Source organism: Bemisia tabaci, chromosome 2 (assembly GCF_918797505.1).
Source record: "Bemisia tabaci chromosome 2, PGI_BMITA_v3".
Taxonomy (NCBI): Eukaryota; Metazoa; Arthropoda; class Insecta; order Hemiptera; family Aleyrodidae; genus Bemisia; species Bemisia tabaci.
This window is the reverse complement of record NC_092794.1, coordinates 74,189,282-74,211,645: the sequence shown is the minus strand read 5'-3', so window position 1 is coordinate 74,211,645 and position 22,364 is coordinate 74,189,282. Positions and strand designations below refer to the sequence as shown.

At 41.8% G+C, this 22,364-nt stretch overlaps 1 protein-coding gene across 1 annotated transcript; it reads right to left on the bottom strand.

The window, feature by feature from the left end:
* Positions 1–1,909: 1,909 nt before the first annotated feature.
* Positions 1,910–22,326, bottom strand: LOC140223873 (uncharacterized). Its single transcript, XM_072296231.1, has one exon. It carries the CDS (start codon positions 13,901–13,903, stop codon positions 4,250–4,252), a length of 9,654 nt encoding a protein of 3,217 aa, XP_072152332.1. The 5' UTR covers positions 13,904–22,326; the 3' UTR covers positions 1,910–4,249.
* Between the last annotated feature and the right edge of the window lie 38 nt (positions 22,327–22,364).

Below are 22,364 nucleotides of genomic sequence, written 5' to 3'. Positions count from 1 at the left end.
AAATGCGTTTTTTGGATCTAAAATATGCTTAAATGAAGGAAACCTGTCCAGCTCTATGAAAGGCATCTAGAGCCCCGCTCGAGACGAGAAAATCACACTTTTGACCCCTAAGTGGAGACAGGAGAGTCACCGGCGTAGCCGGTTTTGAGGCGCCGCGCTCGCAGCTAAGTGATCGCTTTTGAGACTCTCTGGTCGAACTCAAAATAGGTGTTCCGAAGTCGAAGAGGCAAATTTATCTCACAACTTGATGAGAAATAATGTATAATTGTTGTTTTAGCCCTTGAGAACCATACTTGGACCTTTACAATGTTGTCTCCCATGCTATTTCTCGAGCTTGGAACGAAATTGGTGTACATACTTTATCTTGCACTCGAGTGATCCCCCCTACTCTCACCCATAGGTCAAAGGTGTGAATTTCTCGTTTCCTAGATGCTTCTCTAAGAGCTGGTCACTGGTTTCTTCATTTAAGCGCATTTTAGATCCAAAGAACGTATTTTCGCATATCAGGCGTTGTTCCGCTCATTCAAATCAATGTAATTTTGCCCGTATAGTTGTGATTTCTTTGAGCATCATTTAAAAATGCTTCAAATTGGCTCAAATTTTATACAGCCTCTTATTTTCATAGATAGAACCGATTGCCACCTGACACTCGTCGATTTTCCTACATGACGGAAATAAGCAGCACCCTAGGGGGTCTGTGATGGTTTTCGGCCGCGCGAGTATACCCAGAAACGTTTCAAGTTATCCTTGCTCCTCCAGTCCAACGAACGAGATTTGAAGCCGAGACCAAGGATCCGACCAGTGTATTCCCGGGTGCTCCCCATGCCTATACGAAATCCGAACGCTCTCCGGCTAGGCTCGTGCAAGCCCGTGCAGCTGCGGCTCTCTGTAACGTCACGCGTAGAGATTTCCTAAGATAGGGAAAGCGTTTTTCCCCATCCTTTAGCCGGTATCAGACGATTAAAGTGGAGCTCTCAAAGATGCCATTTTGAGAGCTCCTCTTTGATCGTATGATACGGGCTTTTCAGTCCGTGCGGGTAGGCTTAGGGAACGTCTGCACGGCACGGCTTTATCCGCACGCCTAGGAACACAGGATCTGACGAAATCTTGGATAGCTGCAGCTGACAACCAGCTCGACGATGGGAGCAGAGCGAGGTATCCTGACCAATCGATACCCATTTGCGACGCGGCTGCCCGACCTACAGCCGACCCTACCTTGCCAGACTCAGCGTCATTTCCGCCCCAATTCACGGAGGGAAATGCGTTATGGCGACGGATTGGCGACGCCTCTCATAGTGGCTACCGATTGTGCGCGCCAACGAATGTTCCCTCTTGCTGACCCAATTTCCCACCGCGCCGCGCCACCCCCGCTACCCCGAACGAAGAACTGCGCACTCCGAACGACGCCGCTAGCTGAACAGACAAGGGTTTGGGGGACGCGCCGATGACCTCTTTACCTTGACCTACTCAACAATTTACATCAACCCCAGTTTTTACGGATTACGAAGATTCGTTGAGGCGTGCGCTCGTCAGAGCTTTTCCCGAGCGCCTTTTTCCTCCTCCCCCTCTCTCCAATAACCATGTAGCTGTCCCTTTGCCCATGACCCAGTGGTCGTATAGCTTAACGGACAGGAGGACGGACGGACGGACAGGAGCAAGGTACAACCGGATTTGCGTTCAGCCAAAGGCTACTGCCCTAATGAAAATGGTCGAAATAGAGATCAGTACGAATCTAAACTTGCTTCCTGTTCCTTCGAAGGAAAAGGAATATTCTTGGATTTTGTTTATAAATCTTAAACTTTCTTGTACACGCATGTAAAGAGTTACAAAATTTGTCGCCCCCCCCCCCCCGAAAAATTGTCGCTATGGGCCGCAGTCCGTGTTCTTCCCTTCCCCCGTTTAGACCGGCCCTGTGTGATGGTTAAAATAACGTATTTTCAGTAAAAGTAATTTCAATTCATCATTACCAAGAACCCTGTGACCCCCTAAATCTGAAATCCGTACACCATTAGGTAGAAGAAAAAAAAATTAGACCTGTGGTGTCTATGAGACATTACCCACAGCAAACGTGGAGAGGTGATTCTAATACATTGACAGTTCGCCTTCAATTTTTAGTGTAGGCAACACGAGCCCCTACAAGGTCGAATAGTGGTATCACTGTAAAAGCCACGCTTAACCTCTTGACACGTGTGCTTTTTGAATGGAGCTTGTGGCATTGTGCCAACAGTCTTTGTAAAGTCCAAAAACTACAAAAACCCTCAAAAACATTTTTCGGGCAAAAAATCCGGTCGAGGAAATTGACGTGTCACTTCCTTTTAATTAAGTATAAGATAGGCAAAAACCTTTGATGAATTCCCAAAGTCCACTAAGAATAATCTATCAAAAATGTCCAAAAACTTACTCGAAAGGAAAAAATTAAAATGAAAAATACAAAAACAAACACAAAAAAACCTTGCCAAAAGCAAACAAAAAACCGATTTTGAGATAAATCCCTCGAATGAACTTGAAATCACAAAATCGGTCGAGGATGTCAACTGAAATTTTCCCCCCTTCAATTATGAGCTCTGCAACAAGCGTGACTCGCTTGAACCTTTTCATACACGAGCCGCACGAATTCAGCTCTTCTTCTCTCCTCTCCTTCCGTCCATGGACAGAGGTCCAAAATTGTTCGGATTTACTGACGCGACCGGCTGCGGCTCGATGCTCTCAGTGAATCGGTGCCTTCTTATCCCTGAAGTCGGCTTCAAGTCGGTTGCATGCAGTCGACCCATTTTTCCATAACCACATGTTAGACTTTTTCGAAACATGATTCACCTGAAACATGGATTTTTTTTTAAGGGAGCTTACAATTTGCTTTGGACGGTAGGTAGGTTGAAAGTAATAATTGTTCTTATACTCTATCAGTTAAGTATAGGATACATCATGGATGACATTTCAACGGACACGTTGGGTCCGGAGAAGTGAGGGGATTTCTGAATCGCCAAATTATTAGAGGAATAGTTATAGTGGAGAGAAGTTGAGTCCCCTCACGGAATGAATCCCACTTAAGTCGACAGGTTGTACGTGTTTCCCTCTACCTTTTGTGTCATCTTAGTAATCCACCCATGTTTACGCATCAAGCCGCAGCCGGTCGCGTCAGTAAATCCGAACAATTTTGGACCTCTGTCCATGGACGGAAGGAGAGGAGAGAAGAAGAGCTGAATTCGTGCGGCTCGTGTATGAAAAGGTTCAAGCGAGTCACGCTTGTTGCAGAGCTCATAATTGAAGGGGGGAAAATTTCAGTTGACATCCTCGACCGATTTTGTGATTTCAAGTTCATTCGAGGGATTTATCTCAAAATCGGTTTTTTGTTTGCTTTTGGCAAGGTTTTTTTGTGTTTGTTTTTGTATTTTTCATTTTAATTTTTTCCTTTCGAGTAAGTTTTTGGACATTTTTGATAGATTATTCTTAGTGGACTTTGGGAATTCATCAAAGGTTTTTGCCTATCTTATACTTAATTAAAAGGAAGTGACACGTCAATTTCCTCGACCGGATTTTTTGCCCGAAAAATGTTTTTGAGGGTTTTTGTAGTTTATATCAGGTCGTTTTTGGGTGGATTTCTTAAAGCGACCTCCTCATCTCCCCTTATAGTCGCTCCTATCCTCGCCAATCAATTTTAGACACAAGATTTATTCAGATGATTTCCTTTGTCCGTTTTTTATTAGTGGTACAATTTTTTTTCTTGTAACCTTTGCTATGAGACCTTGTAAAAAAGAAGCATCATTGAAAGATGTCTGGCAAAAGTAACAAGTTCTCGTCTTGCAGCTACTTTCCAGACTTTTTTACTCAGTCACTACTTTGATGCGTGTAAGTTTCAGTGTCATAAAAAAAATATAAAGCAACCTCCTCATCTCCCCTTATAGTTGCTCCTATCCTCACCGACTACCATTGGACAAGGCAGTTTATGGATAATTCTTTTTGTCCATTTTAAGAACTAACAGTGAAAGTTTTCTTGAACTTTCTTAGAAAAAAGGCAAATGAAAGCAGCTTTCGGTCTGTTTGCGGCTGCTTTCCAGAATTGGTTTCTTTTTTCTTTTGCCAGTCCTTTCTCCGTAACTGCGACTTTATTCCATGGTAATTGAGAGGAAGTCTGTGTTAAACGGATTAGTATGTAATTGGGTTGATAAGACTATAGGGATGCAATCTTTCGGTTTTTTCCCAACATTCAATTACTCCGATGCTACAAACTTTTCTTTCTCATACTTCTCCCTCACGGTTGGAGCTTGGTGTAAATTAAGAGATACGCGGAAGAGCAGCCTTGATTGCTACACCAATCGTAGGATCTTATGCTCTCATCGTCCGCTTCAACGTACTGTCCAGCGGTCTGAATTACACTTGTGTAGTGTCCAGACTCGATACTCGAACCATGGTGACGGACATTTGCGTGTAATTCGTACCGATCTGCCCCGAGGGTAAGATTTTTTGTCGGAAGCTCTGTCACTTGGAATCTATCATTTTTCACGAAAATACCTTCCTGAATTTCAGTTGTGCGGAGAATTTGAATGGCCAACACATTGCCTGGGTTTCGTACGACTGTGCGGCTAAAACATTTGCCCGAGCATCTTTGGCCATCCGCTGATATATTCTCACAGCGGATGTCATCGTTCGGAGACCAAGCGCTTAGGGCGGAGTAGAGTCCCTGAATATTACTTTGCAATCCTCGTATTGGCATGGAAAGGATGTATTGGGTGGACTCGATAGGTCTGACAGTGCTGCAATCTGCACATTTCAGCTCTAATACCTCTGTGAACTTAGTACTATCCATCAACGCAGCGTTATGGAGAATCAAGTAATCCATGAATTCCCTCGCACATTGCTGCTGAGCGAGCATGAACTTTTCATCCGTTTCGATACGAACGGTATAAGCAGAAAGCAATCCTCTTCGATAGGTATGATAAAGATTTGCAAGGTCTCTCAACGCACTGCGGCTGGGATAGTTTATCAGAGCAGACCTCAGAGGTTCTAAACTTAACAGAGCTTGTAATGTTGCATTAGCGTAACAGGACACTTTACTCCCATTTTCTGGCATGTTTTGAAATCTTGGGAAAGTAGACAAGTCCGATTTCTGGGCGAGGAGAGGAGGAGCATGGGACCTCTTCGGTGCGTCCGAAAGGGGACCGGCAGTGGTTGCATTCGGAGCGACATTTTTACTCCTGGACTCTGTTGAGGCGATTGTAGCGTCCAACTTCAGTCGCTTTCGAGCTGTTTTGTCAGATCTTGTCTGCGGTGGAATTTCCCCACCTCGTTTGGCGACAGCAGAGGGCGCTGGGGGAACAGTCTTGTCCGTAGCATCCTTCACCGGAGCAGGTTTTTTCTGCCTCGGACCAATATTGGATGGGTCCACTCTGCGGTAAAAGAGGAGCTGAGCATCGACAGACCCTTTTGGCCATCTTCCTACAGCGACGTTACAATCGTCGGCTGATATGAATTTCCTGCCAGACACGACAAGAGCATCGCAGTGGCCTGTTTCGAAATTCGGGCCGTGATGGAATAATGCTCCATGCAACCTGTAGCGATGACCACCGACTGTGATAGTGGTCGTCTGAAGCGCCGGTGATCGAAATTTGGTGTTTTTCACAAGCCTTCCGTCAGGTTTCTTTTCCCACAGTGGCATCTCTACGAAGAGTACATCTTGCAGTTTCTGCAACTCCGAGCACTGAACCTCGCTGTTTCTCTTGCAAGTAGAGCATGTTGAGTTCGAAATGGGGGACCAAGAGAGAATATTTTCTAATAATTCCGTGACCTTGTTCTTGTTCTGTCCCGTAGGTGGTAATCGCAGAATGTACTCGTCCAAAATGTCGACGCTCTTGGTGTCGCAGGTCTTGCATTTTTTCTGGATTATCAAAGCGAATTTGCACATCCCTTGCAAGGTTTCACTCCTCTCGACCAAGGCGTGCAAGAAGAGGGAAGGATTTTGCTCCTGTTTCTCGACAAACCGATGCCCCAATTCTTGGCGGATACCTTCGGAGGAAAGCGAAACTTTTTGTTTAAATTGAAATTGCTTGGCGACAGCTCGCAAAGAAGTCATTCCACTTGAGCTCCGCAATGAATTTCGCACAGGCTCGTAGCTGAGTAAGCATTGTAGATTAGCGTTTGCAAAGCTCGAAACACCATCGCTGTTTACGAAGGCTGGCCAATGAGTGGCGGACGCTCCCTTTTTGGGAGTGGGAGAGTTACCGTAAATGTTTGGGGCCTTCGCATTTTTGGGTGCCCATTGATTATCCGGGAGGTGTTTATTTCTGTGCGTAGAGTACTGCATGACCAGATGTTTTAAGTGAGGAGTCATCTGTCGGAGTCTATTGTACTCAGCGATAGCCGCCTTGTGGGCTTTGATTTTCTCTGGATCGAAGTTGATCAAATGTAAGCCTTCCAGGGTTCTGACCCTGGACAGGGCAACGTAAGATTGTCCGGCGCAGAAGATACGATTTCCAATATCTGCGATGACCGTATCCATGGACATCGCCTGGCTTTTATGGATCGTTCCTGCGTAAGAGAGTCTTAGAGGAAATTGTTTTCTATGAACGAATATGCCTGGCTGTAGTTCAAACTTCCCCACTTCGGGCTCCCGCATTTCCAGGGAATCTTGTTCCGTCCGCAAGGTTACAGCTCTGGGGCGCTTGTTCGAATCGACAACTATATTCTGTGCGGCTCCCGTTGTACCATTCACGAAGCCTGTGGGAACATCCATGTTTTTTGTCAGCATGACTTTGGCGTTCTCTTTGATGACAATCAGTTTTTCTAAACCAGCTGTTCGGGTGGCATCTTCCTCCAACTTTTGAAGCTTGGCGAGCGCTCTGTTCTTGTCCGTCAGTTTGCACTCGATCGAGTCTTCAGCGACGAAATGTATCTCTTCTCCCGGTAACTTCGAGAGTGCTTTTCGGTTTAAAACGTTGCACATTGCTTTTTCGGGCATGAGACATAGTCCCTCTTTTTCTTTACTGAGAACAAAAGATGCCAGTTCATCCGCTCTCTCATCGGGATCGGAACTCTTGAAGGAAAACAAGCGACTGCGAAGAGTCTCTTGATTTTCAGCGGTACAAATACCGAGACGTGCGTTGTCCAACAGTTGGCAGAATTCTGGGTTACTTTGTTGCCGCATGTTGATCAGGAGCTCGTCGTAGTCTTTGAAATATTCCGTCCACAAGTTGATGTTGACGCCACCGGAGAAGTGCTTCTTAAACTCTCGATCGGTCATTTTCTGGAAAATGAACCGCCCCTTCACCGGGCTCAGCTGAAGCAAGTCTCCTACGGCTAGTATATTTATGCCGCCGAAGGGAGCTTTTTCGTGACAGTCGTAAATCTCGGACAGTCTCAGGTGTATCATCATGAAATTCATACTCGAGACCATGGAGATTTCATCGATGACTATGAGAACTACGCCCTCCAGTTCTGCTCTCAATATCTCCAGAACATGATCGGAGAGGCGAGTGTATTTCAAGCTGTCGCCGTGCTCTACAGGCAGTTGAAGCAGCCTGTGGACTGTGACTCCTTTGATTTCGGATGCAGCTGCACCAGTAGGTGCCGTCAACGCAATTTTTCTCTTCAATTCCTGCTTGACCCACTGGGTGAGAGCTTTTATCAAATAGGACTTTCCAGTCCCTCCAACACCGGAGACGAATTTCCTCATCGGGTCCTTCGCCTCGTAGTCGTCAGGATTTTTCTCGTGACTCGTGACGTATCGAGACAATCTTCCTTTTATATTCTCGTAGACTCTACGCTGATCAGGGTTCAGCTGCGATTCCAGCCATGCCAAATCGTGCTCGGGCTGTAAATTTGCAGCATCATGGAAGTCTTGCATTGCCCGTTGCGCTTCCACGCGTCTGAATTCCAGTGCCTCAGGACCTAGCAAGTTGTCGTCCGGCAGTTCTGGATTCTCTTCTCCGAACTCTCTACATTTGGCCTCTATGAGTTCGGTTACTGCATCATGGGCAGCGATGATTTCGGAGACCTTTTCATGGTATTTCATTGCCTCCTGAAGGGTGTGTTTTTCAGCGTCGAACGCCTCCGTATAGGTGTCGTACTGACCTTTCAACGCACCGATTCTTCGCCACGGTTTGAATAGCAACAGTAAACTGTAAAAATACTGTTCTGGCTTTTGTTTCGGGTCGCATCTGTAGTGCTGGATGATGTGCGGTCGCTTCCTTTTGCGCACATATTTCTGCCCGTAAGGATAGAAGGTAGGGAGTGGTTCTCTGATCGGTCGACTCTTAACGATGTCCCAATATTTCGCATAATCGTACAAACAGACGTCGTTCATTTCGCACGGTCTGTTCGGATAGTGGGTGTCGATTATACTAGGACAGAACACGTCAACATCGTTAGGATCCATCTTTTCTATCTCTTTTTTCGGCTTCACCCTCCTGCTGCGAAGGATACTGGTATCGACCCATTTGAAAGTTGTATCGGGGTCTGTTCTGTAAAGCGGTATACTCATTAAAGTATCAGCAGCCTCGAAGGCCCCGCACTCGCGGTTCGCCAGAGATCTGAGCCCGTAATTCCACAGACTTCGGTTCACATCTTCGACGCTGGCAATGGAGTCGAAAACGTCCGTCATGTGACTAGTCTCAGCTTTGGTCTGGTACTTGGAGATGTACTTGCCAATTATGGCGGCTTTGTCACCGACGTACTGTAAGTCCATATTGCCCACCCAAACGAGCATAGTGGCAGGGTTATAATCATTGATACGTTCGGCTCCGTTCGCACGAGGCAAATCGTACAGTCTCGAATTCTTGACCAGATTTCTCCTACCAGCTATAGCGGTAGGTGCATCGCGCAGTTCGAAAGTAGACCGAGCGGCGCGAGGGAAATCAAAGCGGCATACTGTTTTAACACCGTTTTTATAAGTCTTTTTCCGCTTGCAGTAATTGTTACAATGGTGTTGCTGGTATTTAGTGACCTTGGCATGTAACGTTGGGAAAGTCTTTTTGTCCGGAATTTCACAAGTAATGTGATCCTGGATGAACTTGGCTACCTCTTCGCTGGAGGACTTGCCCAGCACCGGTGCATCTTTCACCCAAAGGAGGGTATGCCAATGTGGAGCTCCTCTGGTTTGATATTCCCTGCGCCAAACAAAGTGTTCAATGACGCCCAGAGGTCCTCCACCGGGCTCTGCCAAGAAAGCTAGCATAGCCGATAACTTCTGATGATAATACCTACAGACAGGACCTACATCACCTGCGATGAGACCTGCTGCCTGTTTGGTGTTTTTTTCATCTCCGTCGAGTTCTTTCAAGTACGCCTCGAGATCTTTGTCATCGTAGTCTGCCGGTGCCAAAGTGAGGAAGAAAGTGGGCGGCCCATACGTCTCGATCATTGATAAAATTTCACTGTGGGGCTTTTTCCAGTATTCTTCCGTGTTCCGTACTCTACTGAAAACACTCGTCAGGTCCTTACTGAATTCTCCTGCCTCCATTTTCTTCAGAAACTCCGAGGCGGTCATATTACCGTGAACCACATTCAGAACCTGATAAATGCCAGCCGCCAACTCTCGCATGGTGGCTTGATTTAACAGGTAGAAGAGGTATTGCGTGTTTTTCCTGAACTGAGGTTGCCGATGGAACAATTTCGCATGAACGAAATTCGTAAAGTCGACTTGGACCTCTCTGTCCACTTGGAAATAGTTTTTCCCATCGGGGAACAAATCAGGAAAACACATCGCATCCAGCTTGGCACTTCTCGAGTTAACGCTGGGCTCCTGAATTTTTAACATTTGGTACAAATCTTTGGCGCGATGATTTTCTCTCTTACCGTAAATGGGAAAAATAGTGTAAGGAGCATAAAACTCATCCTCTTTGTCCCGCTGGGTAAGCATGGCAGCTATGTTCTGCAACGGTGGCAGCGAATCATTCAGGCGGTGACCAGGTCGGAGAGGTCTTTCTGGACCTGTTTCCTCGGCTTCGGCTCCGACAATCTCGTCACCATCGATTTGGCCTTGCCCAGCGTCAAGGGAGACGTTCGATTCTTCAAGAAAACAAGCAGGCTCATTATTGACTTCTTGATCGGCATCCGCGTCCGGACAAGAAGTGTCTGCCTGCAAGAGAGGTTCTTCTCTGGCAAGTTCGTGATTCAGAGAGTCGCTCCTCTGCGGAGAATCATGATGTTGCGGTGCATCGGTGGAATTATTTATTAAATCCTCTTCAACATTCAAATCCGCAGCAAGGACATCTGCCGCGTTGATTCCTGTTGAGTCGTGAACAGCTCTTTGATTGACGGACTTTTCTGATAGATTCCTTGCGCCATGCTGAATGTTTTGCGGCTCGTCATCAGAGATCTCTGTGTCCAGACTAGCTTCCGACGGTGCAGGTTGTGCCTCATCGGATTCCGAATCGGGCTCATCCGGATCAGAATCTGCATCAGGTTCGTCCGAACCAGAGTCTGGATCAGGCTCGTCCGGATCACATTCGGCATCAGGCTCGTCCGGATCAGATTCTGCGGTTGAGCGATCTCTTCCCGCAGTGCTTTTCGGAGCCGTTTCTGTGTCTGGGAGGTAACGCAATAGCTCCTCAGCCGATTTCGGTATTTCGACTTTCTCGTACAACGGATTATTCTTCTTCAGCCACTGTAAAGCCCTCAAGACGTTAGTGACGTTCACCACGGACTCCCAGACTTTCCTGTTTTTGGTGGGAAGACCTCTCACTAGAATGAACAATTCTTGGTTGGGCAAAGTTGTTTGCCCTGACTCTAAAACTCTTTTAAGGGTAAGTTCTAAGGGCAGCGGCAAATGGAAAGTCCTCCCCACAACCTTGGAGGTTAAGTGGGCCGACGGTATTTTCCGGTTCATTACCGTCCCCGCTTTGACCACAACTTGGAAGGCTTTAACGAGTTGAATGAACATTTTCTCGAAGCTGTTCAAACATCCAATTTCTGGTGGAATCGGAGGAACTTCCATTTGATTGATGGATGCGATCGGAGGTATGGTGTTGTTTTGTATTTTCGAGTGACAGTAGTCACAGATCCAATCGCAACACGCATCTGTTAGTACCGCGTATGCGAAAATCTCCAGCCACGTCTGATTCTCGATCGGCTTCATCTTCTCGACGGACTTTAAACTTCGCAGATGCATGAGCCTCTCGCAGCACAAGCAGTAGTTTCGCGGGAGGTCCTCCATTAATTTCTTATGGGCTTTAAAGCTTTTTTGGAACTTAACTTGGATTTCATCTTCGGAAACGAATTTTTGTCCGCCCACTTCGAACTCTCCGCCTTTTAACTTCGCTGCTTCTGCCACAGCGGCCAACTCGGATACGTTTCCGTTATATAATGCAAAATCAAGGTCGTCAATCTTATGCAAGAGTCGTTTTAGGGTTTGCAACTGACGAAGTAATGATCTTACACGAGGGTAATGAGGCCCCAGGTTCTGCAACACGACGAACGGAGCTCCTTTACCGTCATCGAGTCTGCAGGATAGCGTATGGCCTGATTTAATAGGGCTCTCAACGCACACTCTATTGGAGCAATCATTCATACTCACGATAAAAAGGACTATTGCCTTTAAAACGACAGACTGAGATAGTTCGGAAAGTATTTTCTTCACTTTATTTGTCGCATCTGCCTCGTTCACTTTACAGACATCACTTTCGCAAGGCCACTTATGAGATTTCCGCGCATTTTCCCAGTATCGAAAGACATTTTGAACAACGCCTTCGTTATCGAAAATGAGGGGACCACGAGCTGAAGGGATGGCCTTGTAAGAGAGCTCATTAAAATAACTCTCAGTGAACGAGGTATGTTGTTTGGGGCCCAAAATGGCGGCACAACAATCGTCTTCTTTCGAGAGATTTCTAGCGATGGTGAGTCGAGTATCGCATTCAGACACCAACTCTTTATGAACACTTTTGAACTGAGCGAGTAACCTTTTACGATGGATCATACACCATTTAACCAAGGTCTCGGCTTCCATCGCTGCGCTTACTTGAGAGCCCTTTAAACGAGAAGAGATATTTTTTTCTATCATACCCTCGGGAGATTGGAGTATGAAGACATTCCTTCTTAATTTACCTCTGGAGTAAACTTTGAAACTTTTGAAAGTTTTATTGAAAATCGGTCGGTTAATCCTGGCTTTCGGTACATTCCTCCGGAACGTAGAGGGCCTCGAAAGTCGGGCTGCTAGCCTTGAAGGATGATTCCTCTTTGAAACCGAAAGTGGCTGCTCACCGATCCTGTCAATCGAACAAGTCTGGACAGGCCCTGGTCGAGGTGCAGAGGAGTCAGGATTCTCGATATTCTTTTCCACCTCCTCTTGAGCGGTGGTATTTCCTACTCTTATCGGTGGAAAGTTATTTTGATTCGGAAGATCATCTTCAGGCGGTGGAGCAGCATTTTTACGCATGGATGCACCGTTACCTTTAGATGAAATTCTTCCTTTTTTCTTTCTACCAAGAGAAGATGATTTCTGCTTGGAGCTACGCTTTTTTTTATTCTTATCATCGTTGTAGCGTCTGAGAAGCCCTGCACTGGAAAATGCTTCCGACACATTTTTGGCAACTTCCTTGCGAATCAGAGCGTACTGCTTTTTGTACCACCGACTTTTTCTGGCTCCCCAGAAATGCAGTTTTCGCTTTCTTTTTGTTGGCACCGGAGAATCAACTCCAATAGAGAGAGATTCATTTCGAGCTACAGTTTCAGATTCACTTTCTGAAGTGGAAAGTGAATGTTCTGCAGCATATGACTCGATGAACTCTTGTGCGCTGAGGTCTTGGCTGAGAGCGACAGCCTCAACCCCAGAATCCATAGATAAGTCCGTACCGGAAAGTTGGACTACTAAATCATTTTCATGCTGATTTAGTAGGTCACAGCTTTCGGAATTGGACAACCTAGGTTTTTTCTTCCGGGGAGATGCTACGGTGACGCAATCAAAGAGTTCATGGCTGGAAGTAACAGCCTCATCTTCAGAATGCATAGATATTTCTGGGCTGGAAAGTTCGACAAGAAAATCATTTTCTTGCTGACTTAGTTCATCGTACCAATCGGTATTTGTTAACCTAGGTCTCTTTGCCGGAGGAGATGATACAACCGAGCCTTCTTCGTTACCATCGGCAGGCACAGAGAGAGAGTCTGCTGAGGGAACGGCTCGGACTCGAATACCCCGATATTCTCCTCCTATCCGCGTTCTTATTTTCTTCATGAATCGACAGATAGGAGTAAGAGGCTCTAAACTAAGATGCTCTTGACCACTCTCCGTATGAGGAGGTGCATGGGGTACATTGACAATGTCACACATGGTGGAAGCACGAGGAGCCTGGGGTTGAACATAAGACCCAGAAATTGGGTGGCTGCTCAACTGATCCTGGAGGCAAACAGACGCCAAATCAGGAGAACAGTTGTAGTTGAGGTTTTGACTGACCTGAGTTTCTGGACAGATCATTGGAGGAGAATCTCTCGGCTCCCCAGCAAGAGAGTGACTACGAGTCAACTTTAGGAGATGAGGCGTGGCCTTCTCACTCAAAATTGAATCATGACAAGTACGGTCATTATTAACGTTAGTTTCATGTCCAAAATGGAGTGGTATTTCGTGAGGACACAAACCATTATCTGATATGTTGTCATCTGCAATTTCTGGAAGGCTGACATATCCAAATTTAGCACCAGAGGCTCCTTCCAAATCGCAGGATGGTGAATCATCTTCCCGTTCAGGCTGATTTTCGCCTTCGGTAGGATCACATTTTGAAAGAGCCTTTCGTACTTTATCGTAGGCTCTTTTTCTAAAGGATTTTTCAATAGTCTTTTCATCAATTCCCTGAATTAACAAAGAGGTTGAAAGAGTATTGCAATCCTGATCGTTAGTACCTGTAGGAAACACAACATCAGATCGCTTAGCAGCATGCTGTGCCTTCCGCTTGGCTTTCAATCGTCGAGCTTTGCTTGGCATTGCAATAAGTGTTAACTACCAAAATATAAGAGGTAGTGGGTGTAAAGAGCAGGAAACTCAAATTACACAAGTACGGATAATCTGCATAAAGAGTGAAACTCAACTTATGCGATGAGAGATAATGCGTATGAAGAGCGAACTCAACTTATACGATTAGAAATTATTTGCATAAAGAGCGAACTCAACTTATGCAATAAGAACTGGTGAGTGTAAGGAGCAAGAAACTCAAATTACACAAGTGCAGATATTTTGCATAAAGAGTGAAACTCAAATTATGCGACAGGAGATTCTACGTATAAAGAGTGCAATACTCAGCTTATACGATTTCAAAATATTTGCATGAAGAGCGAACTCAACTTATGCGATAAGAACTGGTGAGTGTAAGGAGCAAGAAACTCAAATTACACAAGTGCAGATATTTTGCATAAAGAGTGAAACTCAAATTATGCGACAGGAGATTCTGCGTATAAAGAGTGCAATACTCAGCTTATACGATTTCAAAATATTTGCATAAAGAGCGAACTCAACTTATGCGATAAGAACTGGTGAGTGTAAGGAGCAAGAAACTCAAATTACACAAGTGCAGGTATTTTGCATAAAGAGTGAAACTCTTCTTATGCGACAAGAGATTCTACGTATAAAGAGTGCAATACTCAACTTATACGATTTCAAAATATTTGCATAAAGAGCGAACTCAACTTATGCGATAAGAACTGGTGAGTGTAAGGAGCAAGAAACTCAAATTACACAAGTGCAGGTATTTTGCATAAAGAGTGAAACTCTTCTTATGCGACAAGAGATTCTACGTATAAAGAGTGCAATACTCAACTTATACGATTTCAAAATATTTGCATAAAGAGCGAACTCAACTTATGCGATAAGAACTGGTGAGTGTAAGGAGCAAGAAACTCAAATTACACAAGTGCAGGTATTTTGCATAAAGAGTGAAACTCTTCTTATGCGACAAGAGATTCTACGTATAAAGAGTGCAATACTCAACTTATACGATTTCAAAATATTTGCATAAAGAGCGAACTCAACTTATGCGATAAGAACTGGTGAGTGTAAGGAGCAAGAAACTCAAATTACACAAGTGCAGGTATTTTGCATAAGGAGTGAAACTCTTCTTATGCGACAAGAGATTCTACGTATAAAGAGTGCAATACTCAACTTATACGATTTCAAAATATTTGCATAAAGAGCGAACTCAACTTATGCGATAAGAACTGGTGAGTGTAAGGAGCAAGAAACTCAAATTACACAAGCGCAGGTATTTTGCATAAAGAGTGAAACTCTTCTTATGGGACAAGATAAAAAGCGCAGTATAGAGAGAAAGGTCTCAACTTATACCATAGCAAAATATGTGTATAAAGAGTAAAACTCAACTTGTGGGATCTTGCCCACAAATGGATTGGCACAAAGAAGAGAGTCTTAACTCATATAAAGTAGGAAAAATAGGTTTCTTTTCCAGAGAAACGAGGAGACACGTTATCCAAGTGTTAGAAAAGGGACTTGGAAAGTTGAGTGTACTTCCTCTCTCAAGCAAAATATGGAATGTAATAAAGCTTAGATATTTTACCTAATTAACGAAGGCACAAATAATTAATAGATCACTAATAGAATTAATAGACTAGAAAGAAATGGCACAGTGACACAGTGTTCACTCAAACTTCACTAGAAGGAGATGGAATGAGGAAAATATGATGAAATCAACGTGTCGTTTTATCTTATATGACAAAACGATAATAAAAAAAGTACGAACACCGTTTGAAATGCACCAACAAGAGTAGATTTTTCTTTATTTAAATCAAAATTGGTTAAAATGATTTTTCTTTGTGTGAAAATGAAAATGGATATAATCTTAAAATCAGTGATCTGAGTGATCAGGTTATGTTTTGTTCCTGTTGTTGGTTTCTATTTGCTGTCTTGTTCGTTCCGCGGTTCAACAATGGGTTCAACAGAGGAAACGTAAAAAAAGGAGCCAATCAGAAATTGATTTCGAAAGACGCTACTCTAGTTAGGACGACTCGAGTGTTCATTGGTTGACGAGAAACTACGTCATTAACAAGGTGGCAACCACAATCGATTTTTCACTGAAAGATGTGTAATAATTGATCAAACGTTTACAGAACTGCTGTTGATCTACATAATGTAAATAATGAATAATAATGTAATCATCGTAATTTTTATTTAAAAAAAAGACGCCAGATTAAAGATCAGGGGGAAAGGAGCCCCTTGAACCTATGTGTCGCGGATAGTGTGTTCCGTTGGTTGGAAAAAGTTATGTTGGTACCAAGTCGTGAGCTGTCTACGTCATTTTCGTTTTGGCGGACTCTGAATGTGATGATCGTGGAATTTTGAGTCCTTATTTTTACTGAACTTCAGACAGTGGGAAACGCACACAGAACTGTTGTCAAATTAAATGATGTTTCTAATTATTAATAATGGAACTATCGTGATCTTTTTATCCAAAGGATTGACGCCAGATCACGGATCGGTTGGGAACAATTAAATCTATGAATCGCTGCGTTGCAGCTAGTGTCTTTTGTCCACCCAATAACAAAAAATTATGTTGGTACCTGCACTTGGTATAAAGATTGACAACTGACTTGACCTATTTAATTTATTATCTTATGTGTTCTTAATGCAGTGAATAAGTCTGGAGATCTAAGTATTGGCATGAGTTCATTAGAAAAAAAGGCTCATCTGAATGTGAGAGGCCAAAGCGGTACTTACGGTCACCATACCTGGGTTCGTAGGCTCACCCTCGTACCTACTGAGACGGCAATCTCCATCTCTTGATCGGAGGATATGCCGCACCTAGTTGGTAAGAGTGGAGAGGCATTTATGATTACATTGATACCATGGGGTCTAATTGTATTTAGCCTTGATTAACACGATCGCACTTATTCCAATGGAACTAGGCAGGAACACGTACCTACGAATCTTACTACTGTAGTCCTCGTAACAGATAAGCAATTTATTCCGTTACGCTTTTGAACAGAGGAAGAATGGACGCACCCATTTCACACAGTAATCGATGCAAGAAAATGAAGCCTTCATTGTATTTTTATCATCAACTTATGAAATTATGAGAATAAAACGGGTACATACCTTTCATTAAAGACCTTGTTATACATTGTTGGGCAAAATGAAGTTTCTAACAACTCCTGACGCAAAATCAAAGAGACTCAGAAGAAACCAATTTGAGCAAATGCTCACAGTCAAAGACCTTTGATTATGTGACATTAAGTTGACCTATGATTGAACTGTTCCGAAAAGGGATGGAATTGTGCCTCACATACTCAGGTTCGCAAGCCACGCGTAACAAGAACGGTAGAAGAGATAGGAGGATTCCAAGATAAATCATGAAGGAAACATGTTCTTAATGTAAATAACATACACTTCAGAGAAGCATAATCACTCCAGTGCACATAGGTTGATGGCAAGATATAGAGCGAATAAATTTTGGTCGACGTTCAGTGACAGTCGCATGTGAAGGCCGAGGCTCATATTCCAGTAATTTTTAGACTTTAGTAGTGAGAATACATTCTGTGATGTAAATGCTGCTTCCTTTGGAGAGTTTGGCACAATTTCGGTGTAATTTCGTTAACATAATTTACCTGAATTACATCTATCGCTTAGGTCAGGTACTGACATCAACAAGACGACATAACCTCACTTAAAAATTTGTCACATTTTCGTTCAATAAAATAAAGATACCACTTGAACATTTTAAGAGAAACTAAGGTAATAGAATATCGGGCTCCAGTAGAACACGTGAGACGTAATAATATGAGTATGTAAATATAGTAGTTAGCATCTACAAAGAATTAAACTCTTATCCAAATTAGGTAAATCTATTCACAACTAGTTAAAGTAAAGAGGTTGGTAACGACCGACCAGAAATCACTTGAGATTTTTAAGAAACCAATGAAGTAGTGTATCGGGATAAAAGTGGGCGTAATAATATAAGTGTGTAATATTAGTTAGGATCTAAAATGAATTGAACTTTTAAATTAAATCTGTTCATTATTCACAAATAAATACAGTAGATGGAGGTTGATAACGACGACAGGAATTTCGTTCCCGAAACTCGGACGAACCTGAACAGAATGAACCAATGGCGTTGAACCATTATATTACTGGTTTTTTTCTAAATTCAAAAATTATAGCTAAAATTTTGAAGGATGTAAGCGGATGCTGGATTATCCGTGAGATAAAGCGCTTTTTTATGTGGCAAAATGAAATCCTCACATCTTCACGGAGTGCCCTTTACATAGGCTCCATTACAATCTGCGGCCGGGTAAGCGAGAAATCTGTTGTTAAAGATGGTCATGACGGGCAGTTTAGTCGTATTTTCCGTAATTTCTCTTTTGGTTCACTAGGAATGTTAGAAAACTGTAAAAACCCATGGACACGGTAACATGACGATTCTTTAGGTACCCACTTTTATGGGTCTAAGGTTTACCGTTATCGCGGAGTTTGAGTGACTTTCTCAGGACCCTGGATTCTTGAAATTCAAATTTCCCGGCAAAGTAAAAAGTAAAATTTTCCTTGTTTTGGGTCATTAAGTGCTTATAACTTTTTGAAAACTCGATGGATCTTAATGAAACCCTTAAACGCCATCCGGCTAACTTAGCTGCGTCCATAGACACCAAGATCGTTGGAATCCGTGCCGCCGTTTGCTCTGAATTCCATTCTAAATCGAATCAATTTTCAGATTAAGGGAGTTGCCTGTGACTAAGAGTGTCGGCCACCCGTTTGTTATCGGGACTTTAGTAGGACGTCATTTTCCTCGACCGGGGGTGGCTACCGCCACTCTTGATATGTCAAATGAAGAGGCTAGACAAAATTTAGGTAGGCATCTCAATTTGGGACATAGTAAAATTTCTGTCCCATTTCATTATTTTGCATGGTTAAAAGGAAACCATTTTAATTTTACAGGAAGAAGGTAGGTAAGTAAATTCTTTGGAAAATTGGATTGCATTTTGCAAAAAGGAACCAAGAGCATTCCTGTGTCACTAAGATGGTGCAAATTTTGTTTACCTTCCAAACGTAAAATGATCATCTAAACAAGTTTTATTTGACTCCAAATAAACGATAAATTCAAGATGAAAGTTACTTTTGTAAATTTTATTGGTTCATGATTTCATTGACTTTATAGCAAAAAATGCTAAGTTGCAAAATCCTAGCAACATTGGAATGCTCTTGGTTCCTTTTTACAAAATGCAATCGAAATGATACATTACAAATTTTCTTTCTTAAAAAAATAATAATAAAATAACTTATTTTGAGTGAACTATGCAGGAAAAATTTACCTCAATAGCTCATTTTCAGCCAAGCAGTTTTAGTCAAACCTTTCTGAGAGCCAAGAGAATCGATGGAGGAAAACATTTAAATTTAAATTTCTCAAATCACCAAAGACTAATACTTACTCACCTTCCCCATTCACCTACTGGCGGTTTCGATTATTCTAAAAATTATCCTTAAAAATATTCCTTCATTTTACATTTAGAAGGAGTAATAAATGTGGAAAAACTCCACAGTCAAGGTGAGTAGAAGATCTCCTTGTTTCTCTGACAGTAGGTATCAGGAAGCATTGTCAACGATGTTAACAAAATAATGTTGGGCTGGTATGATTAATTACAGGATTTGAAAGATCTGTATTTAGCTTGATGACAGAACGTTCTTGATTCTCCCTCCTTCAAATGAAGCTCCGATTAAGATAATCTGAGCAAGCAGGTGTTAGCTGGACACTTACATGTTTTAAAATATAGAGAGGATTGTCTCAAAAAATATTGAAAATAGTCTTGGGAACCTGTAAAACTGAGTTGTTAGCTGCTAGATTTATGGTATTTGAAAGTTTTTCATTTGCACAAATGATTGGAAAGCAATAATGATTTTTCCAGTGAAATTAATGAATCAAATTATATATTACAACTATTAAAATGAAAAAAAAAATGAAGAGTAAATAAATGAGAGAAAATAAAGGAAGGGCATATTGTAAGATAGAATTTTATAGACGTACTGAATATGGTTGATGAATAATACAAATTTATACAGGTAAATAATTTACAAAAAACATGTTGGGACAAGCAATGTTTTCATGTGTGTTGTTCCGTGTACATACATCAACCTAACTATTCTAAAGAGTTTCTTCTTATTTAAAAAAAAAGGCGCGATTCCATCATAGCACTTCTTGTGGAACTTAAAGACATGAAAAAAATGGAAAGGCGTTATCCTTGAGTTATTTAAATCATTTTGCGCCTGAGGGATGTCCATGATAGTCACAGGTGTAGAAACAATCTCAGGACATGTGTTAATTTTAACCATGAAGGCTATTTCAGTCGCTCAAAATCAAAAAAGAAAAAAAAATTATGTTTATGTACCTTAACCAAATGAAAAATAAGAATAGATTTACAAGATCAAAATGTGCAAATTTAGGTTGCTTTTACACAAAATAAACAAAAACGACAATATCCGTTTCACTGGATAAAAACTCTCAGGTGGGGCAGTTAATTAAAACCGAGCAGAGATAAAATTACAGACAGAATTTGTGGATAGACAGTGGACAAGGTGGAAGAAAACATTGCTTGTTACACTTTGCATAGAGTATAAAAAACTGCAACAAAGGCACAGAAGGACAACCAAGCAAAATAATAATCTTCAAGAATTGTGAGAAGTATTTTTTAGAAAGAAAAAAAAATAGTTGTCCTATGGACAACCATAAAAACTCAGTGGAAGGTAAACATTGACAGTTGATGCTGCAGTCAATGACTGCTTAATTCTGTGAATCGATGCACAAAATATTTTGGATTTTGAGGTTGTTCTTCTAAACCTAAGTTACAGTCATGATAAAAAGCATGAGCACAAGAGAGAAGTCACAATACCTTGCACTTGTCACTCAATTTGAGCGCAAGCACTGGCCAGTCCTTTTCAAACCAAGAGCCAGTCCTTTCATCGAGCCTTGGAAAGCGATGATTTGAGTTAAGAATACTTAAAGTGCCGTACAGCACGGTTCTTGATTGAAAAAGAAAAAAACACCCAACACTGATGATAAAAACAAAAACCACACACACAATATTTGTGCATATGTCACAAGATCTGTATTCATCGTATTTCATGGTGTGAACTAAGGAGTGAAAAAATAATATCAATGACACCTTTCGTCAATTTGTCTGTTCATGACGCTCACTAGTTTTGAGGAGCATGACTAAGCAATAATGATAAGAATTAAAAGAGATTTAGGGGGAAAAAATGTTTCTGATTACCGAGAGGGACATGTCATTTACGTTGCAATTAGACTGAACAACTTTTCAGTAGGGAACTGAAATTACTTTTCATAGAGAGGATAAGAATTTGAATAAAATGATTACTTTCAGGCTTAAGGGATAAAAAACTGGCAACAATTTTCCTTTATGATAGGGAAAAGAGGTTTTTCTGAGGACAGATCTGAAGGGATGTAACTAGTGGCCGGGGTATTAGTTCACTCACTCACTATAGAAAACTCTTCTATAGAGGCAAATAAATTTATGGGTGTTGCGAAAAAAGAAATAACTTCTCGAATTAAATAACTGTTTTGGAATAAAAAAAAACTATGACCTCTGATTGAAACACCACAAATTATACACAATCGATCATAAAAAGACCAGTAGTTTCAAAATTTAACAGATCCGTTGGAAAAGTAAATCCATGGTCTGTGATAGTTCAACATTCGGTCATTGACAGAGGAATTTTTGAGCAGATTCCAATATCCATCAGAATAAATAATTTTAAGATCTGAAAACCTCTTTCATCAAAGATTTTTCGAAAAAAATGTTCAACTTAAAGTGTTTGTCAGTTGAATTGACCCCTCCCCTCAATGAAGTTGAAAATAGATATAACTTAACAGGACTTTCTTATTTTTATTTTTTTTTTACTTTTTCACAGAAAACTAAATAAAGCTGGACAAATTATTGATAAATGAATCAAATCAAAGCAATCAAATTTAAATTCTGATGGACAAAAATTTCAAACAAAGAATTTATTTTCCGGGGGTGATTAAATATAATCAATGAAATTGATTTGCTTTTTAAAGTATGCACCATTTATAGAGGGCCATATGATTTTTGACTGCACATGCAGAGACTATTTTAAGAACATACGCTAGATTTAAATGATCTAGAAAAAGAGCAAAAAAGAAAAAACTATTAGTGAGTATTGGCTTCTAAATTTTAAAGAAAACGCTCACAGAGCTTATCGAGGAGTAAAATCATACCAAAAGCATTGAAAATTTTCCTTTGACATATTTCTTGAATCAGCGTTTCATTAAAAAAATGGCCCTTGTAATGGATACAATGAGATAATACCAAAACCATACTTTCCTGATCTAAGTTCAATTAAGTAGAACCGGCTGAGTTTTATTATTATTATTATCATTATTATTATTATGATGATGATTATTATTATGATGATGATT